This window comes from Cottoperca gobio, chromosome 3, assembly GCF_900634415.1.
Source record: "Cottoperca gobio chromosome 3, fCotGob3.1, whole genome shotgun sequence".
Classification (NCBI taxonomy): Eukaryota; Metazoa; Chordata; class Actinopteri; order Perciformes; family Bovichtidae; genus Cottoperca; species Cottoperca gobio.
In genome coordinates this window covers 8812412-8830751 of record NC_041357.1, presented here as the reverse complement: position 1 = coordinate 8830751, position 18340 = coordinate 8812412, and the positions used below count along the sequence as shown (strand labels likewise).

Genomic DNA, 18340 nt, shown 5'->3' with positions numbered 1-18340 from the left:
CCTGCTCGCAGCTGTCACTCACTTTTGTTTAGAGTTTCCTGTGTCCAGAACAAATGTTAAGACCGGCTGATGTTCAGACCTCTTTCAGCCTGTGATGAAGGGTCCGAGGGCTCTGCTCTGTCACAAGTTATTTTAGAAGGATATTTTCGTTGAAGCGTCACCGGTGGACTGTGTGGTGATGGCGGGATGGGCAGTATTTAAGCCGCCCTGAGAGCGCTCACTGCCATGTTAAGACTGAAGCACACAGGCTTGCATTCAAGGTAAGGACTCATTTCTGTTGTAGTAAGACTTCCAGTTTAGTAGTTGAGTGGAATATTAAAACACAGGGGTAATATGGTTTGCTTATGACTATATATGACTTACTTATTTTAGTTTTAAAGATGGAATTACATTTAATTTTCTTTTTGACATGAACCTAAACGTCAGGGGTCAGTTTCATGTTAGATGTATGATTTGTCTCAAGTAAAATCAGACATTTGCAGTAGTGTTTGATGAAGAGGCAGCTTTGCTTCTGTCGGTCTGATGTCTCAGTAAAGCCTCTGCTCCGGGAATATCACATACCAGTCCAGTGAGGTGATGGGCAATCTCTGATGCCAGCAGAAACTGGAATGTCAGACAGAAGGCCGGGCAGGGCAGCACGGCCACATCTCCAGTCAAATCTGATGAAGCAAAGTGAGACGAGAACCATCGAAACTCATAAGGAGATACGAGTAACTCTGGAAGAGTTGACTAGTTTGAATGTTTCAGTAGATGCAGGACTTTAACTACCAGACTGCACATTACAAAGGCCCAGATATCACACAGTGGTACGGTCAGGGTTTATTTATTGACCCTTTAATTTGGTTAAAAAAAAAAAAATTCTCTCAATCCATAGGAAGGGCTATTTAAAGTTAAATTAAAATTATTATAGTATATATATATATATATATATATATATATATATATATATATATATATATATATATATAAAATATATTTAAAAAAATAAAAAAATGTATATATATATATTAAAAAAAGTCGAGCAACAAAAAGTTAATTGGCAATAACTTTAATAATCAATTAATCTTTTAAATGATTTATTAAGCAACTAGCCAAACAAGTTGTTGTTTTTTTCCTCTAAGATGCCAAATTTGGGAGGAGGTGCCAAGTGCGCAGCGTGTGAGAAGACGGCGTACCATGCAGAGGAGATCCAGTGTAACGGGAGGAGCTTCCATAAGACCTGCTTCATCTGCAGTGAGCACACTTCTCTTTGCTGGTCCTGTTTAACATTGTCCCTCCATGTTTCTGTGGGTCTCATTTACTCTCATCAACTTCCTGGTTGACACCTTAGGGTGCCGTGAATAAAAGCTGCTTTCACACTTTCACAGCAGAGCTTCCCCTCCTCTTTGTTTGACAGGCTGTCCTGACCTGAATTTGTCCTGTTGTGATACAGCTAAAGTTCTTAGGCCACAACCAGCGGTCTAATCCACACACCTCATACACTTACAGCTCTCTGCACAAACACAAACACTCAGCAGCTGGTTGGACGTGAGTCTGTGTGACTGCTGGATTGCTCCAGTGGGAGCTCTGAAAGCCTCTGCCATTAGCTCAACCATCATGCTAAGTGTTCATCTTTTCTCGAACATTCACCTCACACTCTCCTCTCTTCCTACAAATAGAATCACAAGACATCTGACTGTGTGTAATGCCACTGTTGACTGATAAAACTAGCAGGGTGGGAGCTTTATTACCACTCATTACTCCACTATGACACTCCCCGCTCTGGACAAACTGGAACCATTTCACCCAGCCTTATAGTCAGACAACAACTAGGTCAAATGTGTAAAATATTTGGGTTTTTTCCACACAGTGAGCTGCAGAAAAGGGCTGGACAGCACCACAGTTGCAGCGCACGAGTCTGAGATTTACTGCAAGTCCTGCTATGGCAAGAAATATGGGCCAAAAGGCTACGGATACGGACAAGGAGCTGGAGCTCTGAACTCAGACCCTCCTCGACATGTCGGCCTGCAGCCTCACAAGTACATGTACACACAAGTCTGGGCTTTCATTAAAGGGTCATTCCACCCAAATCACACAGGTTAACATATTTGCTATCTTACCCCTAGTGGTAAAAAGCCATATAGATAGATCAGACACAGCAAGGTGTAAAAGATGTGTTCAGAAAGATTTCCACTTTGACATACTAGGGTGAAGGAAATTACGAATATTCAAAGGTAGTAAATAATACATAGAACACATATTGGCTGGTAGAAGATTAAAAACAGATCAATCCGTCTTCAGAAACCCACAAAAATTAAACTACAGATCAGAAAGTCAAACAACAGTGACCAGAGATATCATCACACAATTTCTTTCTTTTTTCTAGCTCTAAACCACGACCAGCTTCTTCAAACTCCAATGACAGTAAATCTTCCCCGAAGTTTGGATGTTCAGACCGCTGCCCTCGCTGCTCCAAAGCCGTCTACGCAGCAGAGAAGATGATGTCAGCGGGGAAGGTAAGGGTCACTATGGTGGTTTTTAGTCTCAGGCTTTTATTTTAATCTCAGTTTGTTTATCGTACTTTATTACTTTAATTCTTTAGTGTAAAGTTGTTGCTCTTGAATTCAGACCCCTGAGCTCTAAATACTCTTCTCAAACAGGATGCTTCTTATGAAGGTTAAGTGTTATTGTCCATAACACTACCAAGATATTCTTAGAGCCCAAACAAGTGGCAGAGCATGAGGACCCATGCTCAGAAACAGACAAAAGACAAGGCTGTAGCTCTTCAGACTAAAGTTTGACTTACTGGGCAGTTGCAGGCAGGAACCAAAAACTCAGCAAAACACTTGAACTCAGGCAGGAGCTCTGTGGCAAAGTCCTTACAGTCAAACAGAGCCTGGAGGAGAAAGGGGCCTGATACGGCCCCACAGGCTGACGAGCTGATTGAGCAGGGCTGGGTGAGTGCTGAGTGCAGGCAGCTGCAAAGACTGCATGAGGCAGGTCGGGACTTCTGGTGGACCTGGAAGTCAGCATAGGGAACAGGGAAATACAAAAACTGCCTGACCGTTAAACACTTTGAACAGATCAAGATATCTCCACAATTTAGGCCGGTAGACTTTCAAGGGCCTGAGAACATGAATCCTTGTGTCTTTAATGACCATGTGACCTTTGCTCTAAAGATATGGCCACATTACATTTCCACTGTGCGTAGATCTATACCGTCCCCCATTCACTTCATTTGAAGCCCAAACAGGTTGAAAAATTAAAGCGTGCATTTCCTGTTTGGCTGTGATCTCCAGCCGGCTCTGGCAGATTCACCTTTGAAGTAAAAACACTGCTGCACTGTGTTTGGAAATGTAAAGGCAGAAGTCATCTACATTATCACACTGCCAGACCACAAACTGTAGCAGTCGCTCTCATACGCTGTCAATAGTTTGTGATACACATATGGACCCAATGTAAGCTTAAGTTTGTTGTGTTTGACAGCTAGTTTTTGTTTTAGCTTTTAATTTATTTAATAATATTATATAATTGTGTTTGTAGCCCTGGCATAAAACATGTTTCCGCTGCGTCCTGTGTGGCAAAGGCCTGGAGTCGACCACAGTGACAGACAAGGATGGAGAGCTGTACTGTAAAGGTACACACACACACACACACACACACACACACACACACATACACATATACACTGTATAGACTCCAATACTCGTTAGTAGCGTTGTGGGACAAAATCGATTCATGTAAGAATAAAGATTGTTATCTTCTAAACAAAACACCAAGTCAAAGTTGAGTCAAGCGTTATTGGTTATTGTTAACTCGAACATAAATACCAGTTTACTATACAATGTTATTTTGTGTATAATTGATGTTTCAAAAGTTTTGAACTTGAACTTGTTATTCTTGAAATCATGAGAAATACTAACAACAAAGTTTAAAAGCTTTGTGCGAGTTTAGCATGACTAAATGTTACCTTTTGTCTTAGGTTAGCCTTTGTGTGTTTACATAATTGCAATCAGTTGATTTTATAGACAAACTAAGTAGATCTTTAAATTAGCACCGCTTTGTACTGAATCCAGAATCTACTTTGAATCGAGAATAGTTTTGAATAGAGAATCGATTCTGAATCCAAATGAAATCGTGAGATACATTAAAGCTACTTTGAAAGCACATTTTGGTCACAAGTATAAAAACACAGCAGACAGTATTGACAGACCCACACAGAAAATGCTGTTTATCATTAACTTAGCATTGTTTTCAATTCTTCTCTATTTTCAGTTTGTTACGCCAAACATTTCGGCCCAAAAGGATTTGGACTGGGGAACGCCGCCATGTTGGAGTAACGACAACCTTCTGGTTTTAAACTCACATTCACGCGACAGCTGGTTGGGTGGAGACTCAGCCTTCATTCACCGGAGATGTTAGTCCTACATGATACATCCAGGGCAGGTCAAATAACAGCAGATTCAAGGCATATTCTAAGGTCGCTATTATCTTGAAGATTGAGTAATAATACTTATGTTCATTGTGAGTTCACAATAAAACTGTTTTGTAACCTTGAAATGAATCCTGAATGGAGTTTATTCATAAAGAGGAAACTACTGTGTGGGGTCCATGTGTGTGAACCTGACACGCAGAAAAGGGCGGAACTACTCATTATTAGAATAAATCACTGATTTTATAGAATAACTAATTATAGTTTTGATGATTACACTGATTTCCTCCGCCGTGAGAAGACAATTAGCAGTGCCTCATCTTGTTAAAGTTAATTATTAATAGAATTGTATTTGCATTCATAAATAATTCAGTGCAATAAGTCATTATAATGATCAAGGCAACAAGTGATTAACAAGCAGAATGTGTTCATTTTCCCAAACAATTATGTGCAGAGCGGGATGGGATTAAATGTTTTTGTCAAACAAAAAAATTAGAGCCGTTATCTGGCACTAATAAATTAGAAGAGAAAAACATTCAGAGTAAAAGCGCTCTGTACATTACACTATTGCTTTTTTTATTATTGTGCCTTTGCGATTAAACCTGCAGACACTTCAATGGCTGCCTTAACACTCATTTCATATTACACAGTCATTTGTCTCATTTTTAATATAAAAAATATATGCAAGTGAAGCATGTGATTGTCAGGCCTGTTGATAGTGACACATAACGTGGCAAAAATATCATGCTTGCTTAACAAGAGTACAAACTACAGAGTTGAATCTACACAACAAGCTGGACATGTATGAGCCTCTCCACAGTGATATTGACTGATTTACAGTGTTTCTATTATATTGTCACCCCCGCATGTATGGCCCGTGAGTTCACACAGAGCCAGTTAAAAAGACAGGCACAACATTGCTTTATTGAATAGTGGTCATTCGTTATTAAACACATGCAACTCTTACAAAAGTCATAAAACCAACTGTTTACACGTACAAAGATCCTTTTCCCCCAGAACGGATGATAAAAAATAGGCTTGATGTGTTTATAAAAAAACATCTCAAAACTTCAGTTACAATTCAGGCCTACAAAGGTTTATCAACCTCACCCAAATGAACACATTTGTGATTTTCACGTCACTTACATTGGTCAAGTATAAGGCAGCAGCAGTCTGTACACAGAGCAACTGAATCAAAGGATATCTACACAATGCTTTGTGTTTTTTACAACTTCTAGTATCGTGGTCTCTCTTCACCTGTTAAAAATAAATACACTTTGTGCTTTTGGTCCAGAACCACTGTGAAAGTCTGACCCTTGACCCTGAGCTAGGGATGGCGGGGAGGTCAGACCATGTCGGTGTGTCCGAACATGTGCTGGTCGCGCCCGGATGGAAACTGCTGCGTCCAGTCAATAATGGCCGGTTTGAAGAGGCCACAACAACGCAGCTGGAAGAAGGACACCAGGTTCCACACCACGCCCAAACTGAAGAGACACAATTCAGGAGAGGACGATCAGTCAGAGTCAATTGATAAATGTACTTCCATGTTTTGACATAATATGCCTTTGAGGTGTTGGATATTGATAAGGATTTACCGCTGCCATTTATCCTTTTGTATTTCTACTATTATATTATATTATATACTATTATTATATAGGGACAAATAAAGTATTTTGAAATTAACTGATTATATTGAAAGAGTTTCAAGAGAAAAATGGAAGTAAAACCAGGACTTTACCAGTGAATATGCACTACCTGAAATTCAAAATGTGTACAATTTCTTTTTCTCAGGAATTTGCTAAATCAACCAGGTCCAGCATCGTGTACACGAGCTTTCTATTTTGTCCAATCCTCACAAACACTTTAACAAACAGTATTAAATTGGAAGATTGCCATTTATATTTAACCAATTGCTAAACTTTTTTCACATAAAATAATTGATTTACGACCATAGTTACAGAAAAATGTAAATAAAACCTCATCAAACCAGATTTATACATTAATGCCCGAGAGACTTTATTTTAAAGTGAACGTCCCAAGCAGAGCTCCATCAGTTCAATTCTCAGCAAACACTTTCTAAGCTTGTACAAACTCATGTTCAGTTTGATTCAAGTCCTCATTGTATTTCCATAGAGACGCTATTAATAATAAATCAGATCTAATATACAAAGAGACATTCATTACGGCACCGTGACTGAAAAACATAAAGCTCCCCTAAAGACATTAATGCTCACATGTCAAAAATACATTTAAAATTGTTCACCAACTGAAATAAAGCACATTATAGAGCAGCAACAGCCAAAGTTTAACAGATTGTGAAGCGCAAAGAAGCTTATCAAATAGATTAAGAAACTACTTTTGCAAATATTCAAAACTAACTCATGCCATCACTCAAGTCAACTCACTTGTACGGATTCTGTCTGAGGGAGACGGACTGTCGCTGTTTCCTCTGGTGGAGCATCAGGCTCGTGCGCTCTGCTGTGGTCAGTCCCAGGAAGGCAATCTGCTCGGACACAAAGGACAGACATCAACCACGGCATTTTCTGAGCCGACGCTCATCGTGTATAAACACAGGTCAGTGGACTGTAAACAGAATAAGATTTAATGCTCTGGCTCATCAGGTTTTGCAACTTCCGATCCAACTCTGAGTATATTTCCATGATTTAATAATGTTATGGAAGACAGGAATAAGAAACACTGTCTAATACTGCGATTATAGACCCATCTGTAACATTACTTGATAATCATTGCTATTGTTATTTATAGAGATTTATTTGAGGTCTCTCTTCATTTTAAGTCTGTTTTTTAAGACAGAGAACTTTGTTTAAAGGATTCAAAAGATGTTTGGGTAGGAGCGCTTCCTGGACTCAGAACTAGTTTAGTTTCAGGTGCTCTTTGGAGAAGGACAGAAATCACAAGAATTTCAAGGCAATTGAAATTCCTTTATTTTAATGGCATAGTTTTGTTGGACCTAAAACCTAATTCTGACACATTTGAGGTATCAAGCCTTCGTCAGTGACTAAAGGCATTTTAATTGATTAAAATTAGAGCGCCTTGGAGATTTTGTGATTTTTGCACTGATCATAGGATCTTTGAGAGCTGCAGAAAGTTGTGAGTCACCTGGTAGAGCTGCAGCAGCAGGATCAGGCCGGACCAGCAGGTGTGATAGAAGGCCAGCAGGAAGACGCCGAGCAGCCAGGGGGAGCAGGTGACCAGGGCAGAGACCACGCCCCACAGACCCTGCTCCTCATAATGCAGCACACAGTGAGTCGACCAGTCTGAAAACAATATGCACAGCACAGTGAGTATCCAGTGTGAATGTAAAACTGTCACATACTGTTACTACACTGAATGTCAAGTCACTCACATGTGAGGCAACCGTAGAACATCCAGGCTCCCATCAGCACGAGGGAGAGCAGAAAGAGGATGAAGTAGTGATGGTTCCTCGCACCTGGAAGACAACAAATGTGTTCGATGAGAGATCGTCATCAATTTAGTGAAAAGACGAGGGCGATGACACGGTAACGAGTTATTGTACTCTTTTGTTTATGTTGCTATATATGTTTAAACATATTTTCAGATGTTGATGTAGCATCAATTTGTTGTAATGTTTAATTTATACTCACTATTAATCTCTCAAAATAATAATTAATATATTATATAACATTAATTGAATAATTAACGTTGATTTATAAAGAAAAGTGGCTGTGAGTTTTATTATGATATTATATTTAGTCTTTGGGCAACTTTCTATACATTTAATTATATTTTAGTAAAAAACAGTCGTCCCTTGTTCCCAAAGACCAAACATACAATAAGAAAAGGTTGTATCTCAAAAAGTATGAAAATATAAATATATGAATGTTTTATCATTTTTCCTTATCATACTAAATATAGTCTTTTAAAAACCTGTGTTCTTAAACTAGAAACAAATGTTTTTGTATTTCCGTCGTACCGATGCAGCCGTTGGTCCAGATGGAGTGGTGGTCCTGCTTGGCCACACAGGCGTCACAGTTGAAGCAGTGGTTTGTTCTCATTGGTTTCTTAATCTGTGAAAACAATGAAGAACAGAGAGGTTGTCTCCGCCTGTGTTGATGGAGCAGTGTTGTGTAAAGGGAAGGTTTGTGTTCAGATCCTCACCATGCAGGAAGTGCAGAATATTCTGGGGTCTAGACAGCCGGCTTCAGCCAACACCAACACATTCTGACAAGACAAACAAACAAAACTCATTTGTCCGAAAACATCTACATGTAATATAATATAATTTTAACTTTCAATGGCCCTCCCACCATTTTCTTCTCTTCTTCGGTTGCCTTGACGACGCCCGGGTCGGTCCTGCAGGTGCGGAGGTAGTAGTAGAGCAGAGCAGTGGCGTTCAGAGTGAACAAGACCTGGACTGTGGCGCTGGGCCCATGTGGGGTCAAAGGTTAAGAAACTCTCTATTCATCAGCTTTGGTTAAAAGAGTTAATATCAAATATTACATTAAACTGAGGGAACATCAGCTGCTCAGTGTCTCAGCTGAATACTATTGAACACTTCACTTCACTGAATCTCCTTGTATATTTCCCGTGTCTAATTATGATGATAAAAGTTTTTCACTCCTACATCTCCCAGAATGCCTCTAAAATGGATATTAAAAAATATATATATTAAACATGGTATACAAATATATCGTAAGCTAGCCAAACAGTCAAAGGAAATATTTTGTACTTAAAATGCAATCTGCCCAGTAGCCGCATTGCATTCTGGTCCATTTTCTCCTCTCGGGAATGTAGAAATTAATCTCTAAGCCTCTCCGATGTCAGGCTGCTACAGAGACAAGTTCTTACTCCCTGGTTCTGAGGGACTGACCCAATGAAAGATCACTGATCTTTTTCTCACATTAAATCCACAGTAGCTCCTGCACAGTTCTGTCTGAGCCTAGACTCTAGAGGTACGACAAAACGTACCCACGTTAGCAGGGAACATCACATCATAGCGGTCTTATAACTGTTTCAAGGTTAGTTGTTTGCTTTGAAGAAAGGATATCAGGCAAGAACCAGAGGCACCAGGTGACGATCATCCAGAAAACTGAAGCCATGAGAGCTGTAGCTGGGAGGAGAGTCTGAAAGGCAGGACTTGGGAAGTTCCTGTTTAGACACAAACATTTCTTATTAGATGACAACATGCAGATGGAGTACATGAAGCAAAATGTGTTTTGTTCTTTTACATGAAACTCAGGAGAGAGAACAGCTCAGTGGAAGTGTGTCCTCACCTTGAGGCCAGATTAACCACACCCATCACACAGACCATCAGGATGCCTTTGAGCAACCAGGACTCGGAGTTCATATTAACTATGGCGCCCACACTTCCAAACATGGCAGTGCAGAGCAAGAACTGCAGAAAGACCTGGAAAATACAAACAGGACGGTGTTACAGGTTTAGATCCTTTTCTAGAGATAACTGAAGGTTTTAGCTTCATGTGTAACCAGATGTTTTACGTTTGTAATTTGAGATGTTATGCGTGTGGTCTGTAGTATGTGCATACCCTGTATCTGTTGACGATGCGCAGGCAGCGCGAGTTGGAGCGAACCCTCTCCTGTTTGACGTGGTTGAGCATGTGGATGAGCAGCGGGCTGTTCACCTGGTGGGCCAAGTCGATGGGCGTGTGACCCTGAAGAAGAAGCATTAAATACACGATAAAAGACATGCATCTCTATTGATTCAATTCAAAATGTAAGAAGTGTTTAGAATTGTGCTGCTTTTAAGACAACTGCCAGTAACTTCACTGCTGGACACAAGAGGTTTTCTTCTTCACGGCAAAGACTATTTTATGTGCATATATATTTTATTTTATGTTTAGAGGTTTCACGTTTCCATATCACACTCATTTAAGTTGTATTCTGAACCACAGCTCTACACCAGTGCTGATACGTGTTAAATATCAGATTTCAGGAACTTCAGCAGATGATCAATCTGCAGCTCAAACATCCAAGTGGCATAACGATAAGACAAATTCATTTAAGTTTATCTATCTATACAAATCTTGGGCCTTTCTTTCTAAACGGTCAAAACTGTAAAATAAAACAAATGCTTTTGCGATACTGATTCTAGTAAGTATTCCAAATAAAAGTAGAAAACTAAGAGTCCTTATATGTCTTCAACATTTTGCAGTCGCAACAAAGAGCAAAATGGATTCCCTGTTGATGCCAGATGGTCACAAGCTTGCTAACCGTCCAGATTCCCTTTGTTCATTCAGCACTGAGACATAACTTTCTGACTGGTGGCATGTGTCACTCACAGTGTGACAGCAGACTGAAACCGATATTACAAGACTTACGTTGATGTTTTCTGCGTCCACGCTGGCCCCGGCCTCCAGCAGGATGTGGGCTGAATCTACGTTTCCTGCCAGCACGGCGCAGTGCAGCGGAGTGTTCCTGTTCACTTTGTCCACAGCACTCACAGAAGCGTTATTTTTGATTAGGAAATTTGTGGGTTCAGGCCTAGGGACAGAAGAACATATAAATAAATATATTAAAATATTTGTGTTTTGTCTTGTCTTATCTAACTGCAGACTAACAGACTGGGCGGTTCAGAAGTTGTGTTTTTACATCTGAAGAACTTTTTCTTATATTTTTGCAGTTTGTTTTTATAAAATGCACAAACATATTAAAGAAAGCTGTGATGCAGGAAGCTTTGTTCACACATTATGTGCATTCTTTTCTTCTCATTTGAATAAGCTTTTCCTAAATTTAGAAATGCAAACAACTGTGTTCTCTGAGTATACATCACTGTTTCTTAATACATTGTTATTTCATGTAAAACATGTGGGCAGACAACATGTGCAGGATACTTTCAGATTCAGACCTACTGCAAATGTAAAAAGCCATAACAGATATTACCTCCATTCAAAGAGTCACTATTCAATAATATTTAGCTATTCAGATATTGACTTGAAACTAATGGGGCTTTAAATATATCTGTAAAGGATTAAGATGCATACCCAATAATCTTCTGGGCTGCTAACATCAGTGGTGTCTGTCCGTTGCAGTCAGGCCCATCGACTTCCTGGAGGCAAATGAGAGAATTACCAAACAGGAAAATAAACTAAGACCGTTAAAAGCAAATATAGGTGTTACAGAGTGTGTGGAGTCTGACCTGTCCCTTAGCCATAAGATAAGCTGCTATAGCCATGTGCTGGAAGAGGATGGAAAGGTGGAGAGCACGGTAACCTTCTCCATCTGCGATGGCGGGATCTGCTCCGTATCTCATCAGCTGGATCACCATGGGGAGGTGGCCCTGCCTGGTCATTGACAGAACCCACAGACAGCGTTATAGAGGAGGCACTGAACTAACTAAGTTTCAAAACAAGTCAACATGCAGAAAGCACTTCGGCCAATCAGAAAGAAAATGCATCCTTTATCTTATGTTTCATTTCGATTGGTGCAGTTATGGATTCCGTTTAACTACATACTACTGAAGAACATAATCTCCCCCCGTCCTGTCAACATGTGACCTTCGGTGTCTGACTCATAAGTGAAAATAAAGTGCATATGCAAACCAAGGCAAAGCAGCCCAGCAGTGCATGTACCTACAGAGGCAATCAATACATTTAAGTATCAGAACCAGTTCTAAACTAAAATCTAATAAAAAAAGATTATGAAAACTGGGAATGTGTAAGAGAAGCGCTTTTTGAATATGAGGATTAAAGCAAAGCGAGGATCTGTGTTTCTTCACTGCTCACACATGGGTCAACATACATGTGGAGTGTTTACAATTAAATGAATATTTATCTGTCTATAATTTACATTTTAACCAAGCATAACAAAATGCTACGGGTCATTTCTGATCCTTTTCTTTTTAGAGAAAAGCTGATCTTTTTTTAGATTTGAGAATTTTTATTTTGAACATTTCTTTTGACAGATAAATAATATGTAAAGAATTTAACCAGGTTTGAATAAAATGTGGAATAGAAAAGCCAAACCCAGCAATAAATCCCTTTATGGTCATTCAGTCACCTTATGGCCCAGTGAAGAGGAGAAGAGCTCAGGTCACCTCCAAGCTGGTCAACTGTCGACCCTTTAGAAATATAATACCTGTCAGGGAAGACAAAGAGAGCAGATCAGAACATTTCATGTTGGAGGTTTGTTGTATTTCAGTTCAGCTCCAGGGAGACTGGACCGCTGATGTCGAAGCAAATAAAATTATGTTTTACTCTACAACCGAAGGACATGTCTGCAAATTCTGTGACCAACACAACACACAGTAAAAGGCGAGTCAACCAGGTCACAACTGGTTGGACATCTCAGTAGCTTACAGGAATGAGCTCTTATGACACTGAGGAAGGACTGACTGTACTGAAGCGGTTTGTTTTCAACATGAAGTTTAACTGACAGCAAACTATTTACATTTGCCTTACTGTTTGACTGAAGTAATTCTAATTTTAATTGACATTAACTTACAGTGAATTTGACTTGAAAACAGCCAATGCATACAAAATAATTAATTGTAATATTTATTTTATTAAATGGCCCTGTACCTCTCAACAAGTGGCATCCCATTTACACGAGCATACTCTTAACAGCACAATGTTTCCTCTAATTTCACTCAGAGCAGACAGCCTCTGTGTTTGGAGAAATACGGTGAGTAACCGGCAGTGAAATGTTTACACGTTTACTTTAACGCATTGCTCAGTCCCTTGGAATGGGACAGAGATGCTATTTGCATGTCTTACTGGACCAGCTCCGCACGATTGTTGATGGCCGCCCAGTGCAGCAGAGAGACGTTCTCTTTATCCGGCTGACTGACGTCGTATCCTGCTTCCACCAGCTCCTTACAGCGCTCAAGGATACCAAACCTGAGAGGATCACACAGAGAGAAACGTTTTATAAAGACACCAATAATAACAACTATCTGACTAATGCTTTAAGTTGCACAGTGCTTTAAAAAATAAAATAAAAACATATATATATATATATATATTATATATATATATATATATGTTTATATTATATATATATATATATATATATATATATATATATATATATATATGTATAAATATAATATATATATAAGTGTCAACTGTGAGTTAAAGTAAATATTTACATGTCTTTAATCATAGGTTGTGTAAAAGAAATCTGCAGAACGGTTTCCACTATACTGACACATGGTGAGGTGAACACACAGGTAGGGCGGCTTTGCAGATTATTTTCTCACTTAAAAGAAGAGTGACCTTCGATCTGCTGCACCTCAACTCACTGATCAAGCAAAATTAAGATTAAGATTAGCAAAAGAAGCTAGCACTTCAGTTTGCTGCAAATACGCTGTGTGCTCATCTTAACTGAAGCACATTGACAGCCTTGACTTGAACTGTTTGAATTCTAAATTGCTTTCAAGCTGGACAAAAAATAAAGAATGATCCCACTCTGAGTGCTAATTAAACACAGAGCTCCGAAAGCCTTTGTGCTTTCTTTAAGCTTTGTTGCACAACTCCTGTGCAAATACACTCCTGTGCAAATACATTGTTCAAACACTTTGTAAGTGCCAGACAGAAACACGGTGTGCAGTTACTTCTTGTATTTAAATATTTTATCTTCCTAAAGAAATAATCTGAATTGTCTTACTGTTCAATTGTGAGAACACTGTACCTGCCTCAGTTCAAAAATGTTTAAAAACATTTTTAGTACAAAACATATCCACAAATTGAAGAGGGATATTATTTATTTCTGGATATGAACAGAAAATATGTTTCTGTTTTTTTCTTAACCAATGAAAACAGAAATGATCATTTGAGAATCTGGAGTTTAAATCTGAGGTTATGAGTTTTCCTAATTCTACATTATGATATGTTTTAATTCAGTGATTGAAAGAGTTGCAGCACAAAACACCCACACAAATAATCAAGGTAAGTGACATCTTTTCCTGCCTGTTTGTCATGTTGCAGTCGTAAACCATTCAAGGGAAGCTTTTAAATGATGGGTTAGTTCTGATCAGGGTATTATTATTCAAATTAAATGTGTATCCTGATTTATTGACACAAAACATTATCTGACAGGTTTTACAGGGGCATCTACAAACTAAGAAAAAGAGGAAGTGTGTGTTTAAAGCAACAACTGTCAAGACATTGGTCTGGTTGATCAATATATAATGATACAATTGGATATCAGAAAAATGCCTTTACAGTATTGTTAGCAAATATATTAAACAGGGAAATTCTAATTTATTACATATTTGGTGTTATTTTTGTGGTTTGGGCAATAATTTCCATCAGTAATAGATCTGGGAACACATTGATAAAGAGAAGTCGGATGGGTGAAGAAAGACGTGCAACCAGACAGGTTGAAACGGAACGGCAGTTTAGCCAAACTTATTTAAAATGTACTCCTTATTTACCTTCTTTGACAATTGTGGCATTGCATTAATTCAAACTACAAATTAAAAATGTTGACAGAGAGCTAATGTCCCACCACTCACTGTGTTGCCTTCACTATGTCCCAACTGCCGCTGTCATCCATGTGAGACCGTTTCTTCGGCTGTTGACTGATGTCCATCGCCTGATCAGCGCTTTTGACGAACTGTCCGTTAAAAGGTGTCATGAAGGGGTGCGCCGCTCTCGGCCCGTGACTGTGAGAATGACCTTGATGTCCGTGGTTACAGCTGTCATGCATGTTGCCGTGACCCTGCAACACAAACACAAGGGAAACACACAGATTTGGTCCAAAGTGGAAACCTTAAATTGGTGGATAACAATAGCTTTACTGATTTAGGCCAGCTACACAACCAGACTATCTGTGGTTACGTAACTGCTCTCAGGTTGAAGTTGCATTTTCTATTTGTAAGGTGAAACTGTGTACTATAAGTGTTAATAATGTAAACACTGAACATTTAAAACTAAAGCTGCAAAACATTTGGATTTTTGTGCATGAGCTGTTGGGTTAGGCTAACCGTCTAGACTGTTTATCCCGTGGTACAGTAGCAGTCACTTTTGTTTCCATCTCTAACAGTATTAGACCTGAGGCAATGTTACACATTACTGAGCAGGGGTGCTTTATGGCAAGTACCTTGATTTGGTAAGATACAAACTGTTGGTCAACAATTTTAAAGAAAAATAACTACATCTTAACACTATTTTGATTATGGATTAGCATAACATGCTTAAAAATAAAAAGCCATATATTCTGTTTTATGTCACTGTCCATTCAATAGTTATTCAATTCTGATGGCATCTCCATGGGTTTTGGAATAATGTGATGAACATGTTTTACTTTCTATAGACTAAACAAAAATTCGATGAATAAAAGGCAAAACAAATCGACAATGCAAACAATCGTTAGTGTCAGTCCTAAAATAAGATGACAGATAGACAATTGTATCCATTTGGACAACTCCTAACGAGCTGACTAATAAACATTTCACATTTCTTAGAGATGTAAAGAAAAGCATGATGGTTTGAGGAGACTTATATGGGACTAGTTTGTGTATACTGCCGTCTTTAGTGGTCCAACACATTCCAGCGGAGCTTTTACTTTTACATGGATGTGAGTTAATGGGTTAATTCTGGGGTAAACTACTCCTGACAGCTGATCTCCATCCTCTGGGAGGGATCTGCTGGATGCTATCTTTGTCAGCCTGGATGTTGATGGTCGTATTCTGACAGGCTTCGGCCATGATCCGGACAGATGGCTGCATCTTAACATATGGCAGAAGCTAACCGCTGTCTGGCTGTAAAGAGTATACACACACATGTGGATTTGGATGAACATATACAGCTAAAGACAATCAAAACACAGCCTGGAGTTGAGCTGTGAAAGAGGATTACAGTTCCGTAATAATAGGAGAAGATAAGAAAGGTTACTGACGCAAAGAAACGGTTAAAAACACGGCTTGGCTGTCAATGCATCATCATGTCATGCAGACAAATCAAACATACTTTCCCTAACGTGAACGTCAATGCCTTTACACGAAGAAACTAAGATACACCTGACCGTTGGGGTTGAGGAGCGATTAGCTAGCTAGCTACTGTTAAACGTCAGGTAACTAGCAGCAGGCTAACTACGCCCACTGAAGCTAACAGTCTGACAGTTGCTTTAGTATCAGTGAGGACAGGTTTTTCCGCGTTACAGCAATTTACCGACAAGCTCAAATTAAACAGCAAGCTAGCTAGTAAATGCTAACAACCTGATACTAGTAACGTTTTTAAGACAACCTACGTCAGCCTGTTTCCATCAGGTGACAACTGCAACAATACAGGTAACAGAAGCAGCTAATGAAATGTAAATCGACTCACATTATCGTCCTCATTCCAGTCCATCTTGTTATGAAGGAACGAAGAGAAAGTTCCTGCCGCTGGACGGATCAGATTCAACGTACGACTTCCGCTCTTTGTTTTTCAAAATAAAAGTGAATTTTTTTTTTTTGTATTGTAAAAAAATACAAAACTGATGGTGAAACTGCAGGAATGAAAATGCATATATTATTTAAAAGTCATAGAGATGCCTCAATAATGCAGTGGTCGATGTCATGCTGCTAAATAAATGTAATTGGAAAGGTAGTTACTGTCCCTACATACCATCCACTACAAAACACACACGCACACGCGCACACACACACACACACACACACACACACACACACACACACACACACACACACACACACACACACACACACACACACCACATAAAACCTCTGCAATATGCAATATTCTGGTGTACGTCCTGGCCTCTCCTTTGTAGTGTGGTCATTTGATTAAACAGATATTAATTTAGGAAGATGCAACAAAACTGAAAGAATAAACACACCTTAAGGTCGTTATCATATCAGTTGACATTGTGCTTTAGTGTTGCATAATCCCACACAGATGTGCAATTAAATTACCACAATTCAGTTGAAACACAATAAATCCTGAGCTTTCAGGGCCCCTTGAGTGCTGATCGGTAAACCAGTTTTTATTTTGAAGGCAAGGACGTTAAACAGGAAACCTTTAGTCTTGTCATTTCCATTACCGTGATGCATTTTTCTTCACTCTTTCTCCTTCTTCCTGGAAATGCAACAGACATTTTTATTGGGCTATTGTTTTACTCGTGCCTACAGGCCTTTCCTGCTGCTGTCTGCATTATTCAATAGTAAAAATATGTATTTAATGCTTCAGTGGCCCAATGGGAATGCACAGAAAGTCAAGGTTTGCTTTGGTTTGAATAAAACAACACATGCACATTCAATAAAGAAAACACGGCATCTCTTGCTTATTATAAATTCATCAGAGACTTGTTGGATTTTATACAAACCAGTCTGTGAATAAAGGCTTTATTTCAATAAATGTGCTCTGGGAAATATGATTTGGTATCATAAGTGAAAATCAAGTGCAGTTTATGTTTAGAAAAGCACAACTTCCTAATGTTCATATGCTGACAACAACTGTCCTCATATTTTTATCCACTTGTGGCTCAATCTGCTGTTTAGAATTTAAAACTTAGACATTAGAGTTGTAACTCAAACATCCCCCAAAACATTCTGCATTTCTGCAGTGTTTTAATTGTAGGAAACTCACCATGCAGGTGAGAACCATACTTCGACTCAAAGGACTGAGAGGCAATACATTACATAACAAGCAGCCATTTAATCCAATCCTTCTACTTCACACAAGTTATTGGAGCATGCTAACTTGAGCCTGAAACATGAAGATGGATAGAAACAACCTTTTTGTTTTTAGTATCAACAATTGAAAATTGAGTCCAGGTACACATGGACCAAAGCCTCAGTTATAATGCATCTGAAGTGACTGTCACCATGGAGCTGATGGTACAGAGACTGTGACCTGTCGACCAACAATAACATGAACAAGGAAACGTGAAGGGCAAAGCAGTATGAGACAATTTAGCGTCCTAAATTGTTAGTCCTAAGAGAGTTAGAGTTTAAACCTAAACCCAATTTAGTGTCTTATTTCA

The 18340-nt window shown here is 39.0% G+C and overlaps 3 protein-coding genes across 4 annotated transcripts in view; 1 reads left to right on the top strand and 2 right to left on the bottom strand.

The window, feature by feature from the left end:
• nav2a (neuron navigator 2a) overlaps positions 1 to 4506 on the bottom strand; it is a 247057-nt gene extending 242551 nt beyond the window's left edge. The window contains exons 1-3 of the mRNA XM_029460212.1: positions 4346 to 4506; positions 2786 to 2998; positions 562 to 659 (exon numbers count right to left, since the gene is read on the bottom strand). The gene's annotated coding sequence lies outside the window, so the exon portion shown is untranslated. The remainder of the gene's footprint in view (positions 1 to 561; positions 660 to 2785; positions 2999 to 4345) is intronic.
• On the top strand, positions 245 to 4391 carry csrp3 (cysteine and glycine-rich protein 3 (cardiac LIM protein)). The gene is made up of 6 exons (XM_029460277.1): positions 245 to 260; positions 1122 to 1233; positions 1850 to 2018; positions 2366 to 2495; positions 3523 to 3616; positions 4255 to 4391. Exons 2-6 carry the CDS (start codon positions 1122 to 1124, stop codon positions 4317 to 4319), a joined length of 570 nt encoding a protein of 189 aa, XP_029316137.1. The 5' UTR covers positions 245 to 260; the 3' UTR covers positions 4320 to 4391.
• A 460-nt stretch (positions 4507 to 4966) lies between the features above and the next one.
• zdhhc13 (zDHHC palmitoyltransferase 13) lies at positions 4967 to 16773 on the bottom strand. Of its 2 annotated transcripts, none has more exons than XM_029428737.1 (17): positions 16681 to 16773; positions 14868 to 15073; positions 13126 to 13248; positions 12410 to 12487; positions 11550 to 11694; positions 11395 to 11459; positions 10732 to 10894; positions 9940 to 10065; positions 9667 to 9800; positions 9441 to 9541; positions 8701 to 8825; positions 8552 to 8614; positions 8367 to 8460; positions 7779 to 7862; positions 7532 to 7689; positions 6817 to 6914; positions 4967 to 5895 (listed from the first exon to the last, which is right to left on the bottom strand). In XM_029428737.1, the coding sequence occupies exons 1-17, from the start codon at positions 16702 to 16704 to the stop codon at positions 5757 to 5759; spliced, it is 1926 nt and encodes a 641-aa protein (XP_029284597.1). In that variant the 5' UTR covers positions 16705 to 16773; the 3' UTR covers positions 4967 to 5756. The 2 variants fall into 2 exon arrangements, with proteins under 2 accessions (XP_029284597.1, XP_029284598.1); XM_029428738.1 differs by lacking the exon at positions 16681 to 16773 and adding an exon at positions 16604 to 16671.
• Positions 16774 to 18340: the final 1567 nt, after the last annotated feature.

Excerpts from the sequence above, each read along its gene's own strand:
- csrp3 (XM_029460277.1), top strand. The coding sequence starts at position 1,122 with ATGCCAAATTTGGGAGGAGGTGCCAAGTGCGCAGCGTGTGAGAAGACG. Across the intron at positions 1,234-1,849 it reads TAAGACCTGCTTCATCTGCA|TGAGCTGCAGAAAAGGGCTG; the intron begins GTGAGCACACTT and ends TTTTCCACACAG. Across the intron at positions 3,617-4,254 it reads TGGAGAGCTGTACTGTAAAG|TTTGTTACGCCAAACATTTC; the intron begins GTACACACACAC and ends CTCTATTTTCAG.
- zdhhc13 (XM_029428737.1), bottom strand. The coding sequence starts at position 16,704 with ATGGACTGGAATGAGGACGATAAT. Across the intron at positions 15,074-16,680 it reads ACTGGAATGAGGACGATAAT|GGTCACGGCAACATGCATGA; the intron begins GTGAGTCGATTT and ends TTTGTGTTGCAG. Across the intron at positions 7,690-7,778 it reads GTTCTACGGTTGCCTCACAT|ACTGGTCGACTCACTGTGTG; the intron begins GTGAGTGACTTG and ends TATTGTTTTCAG.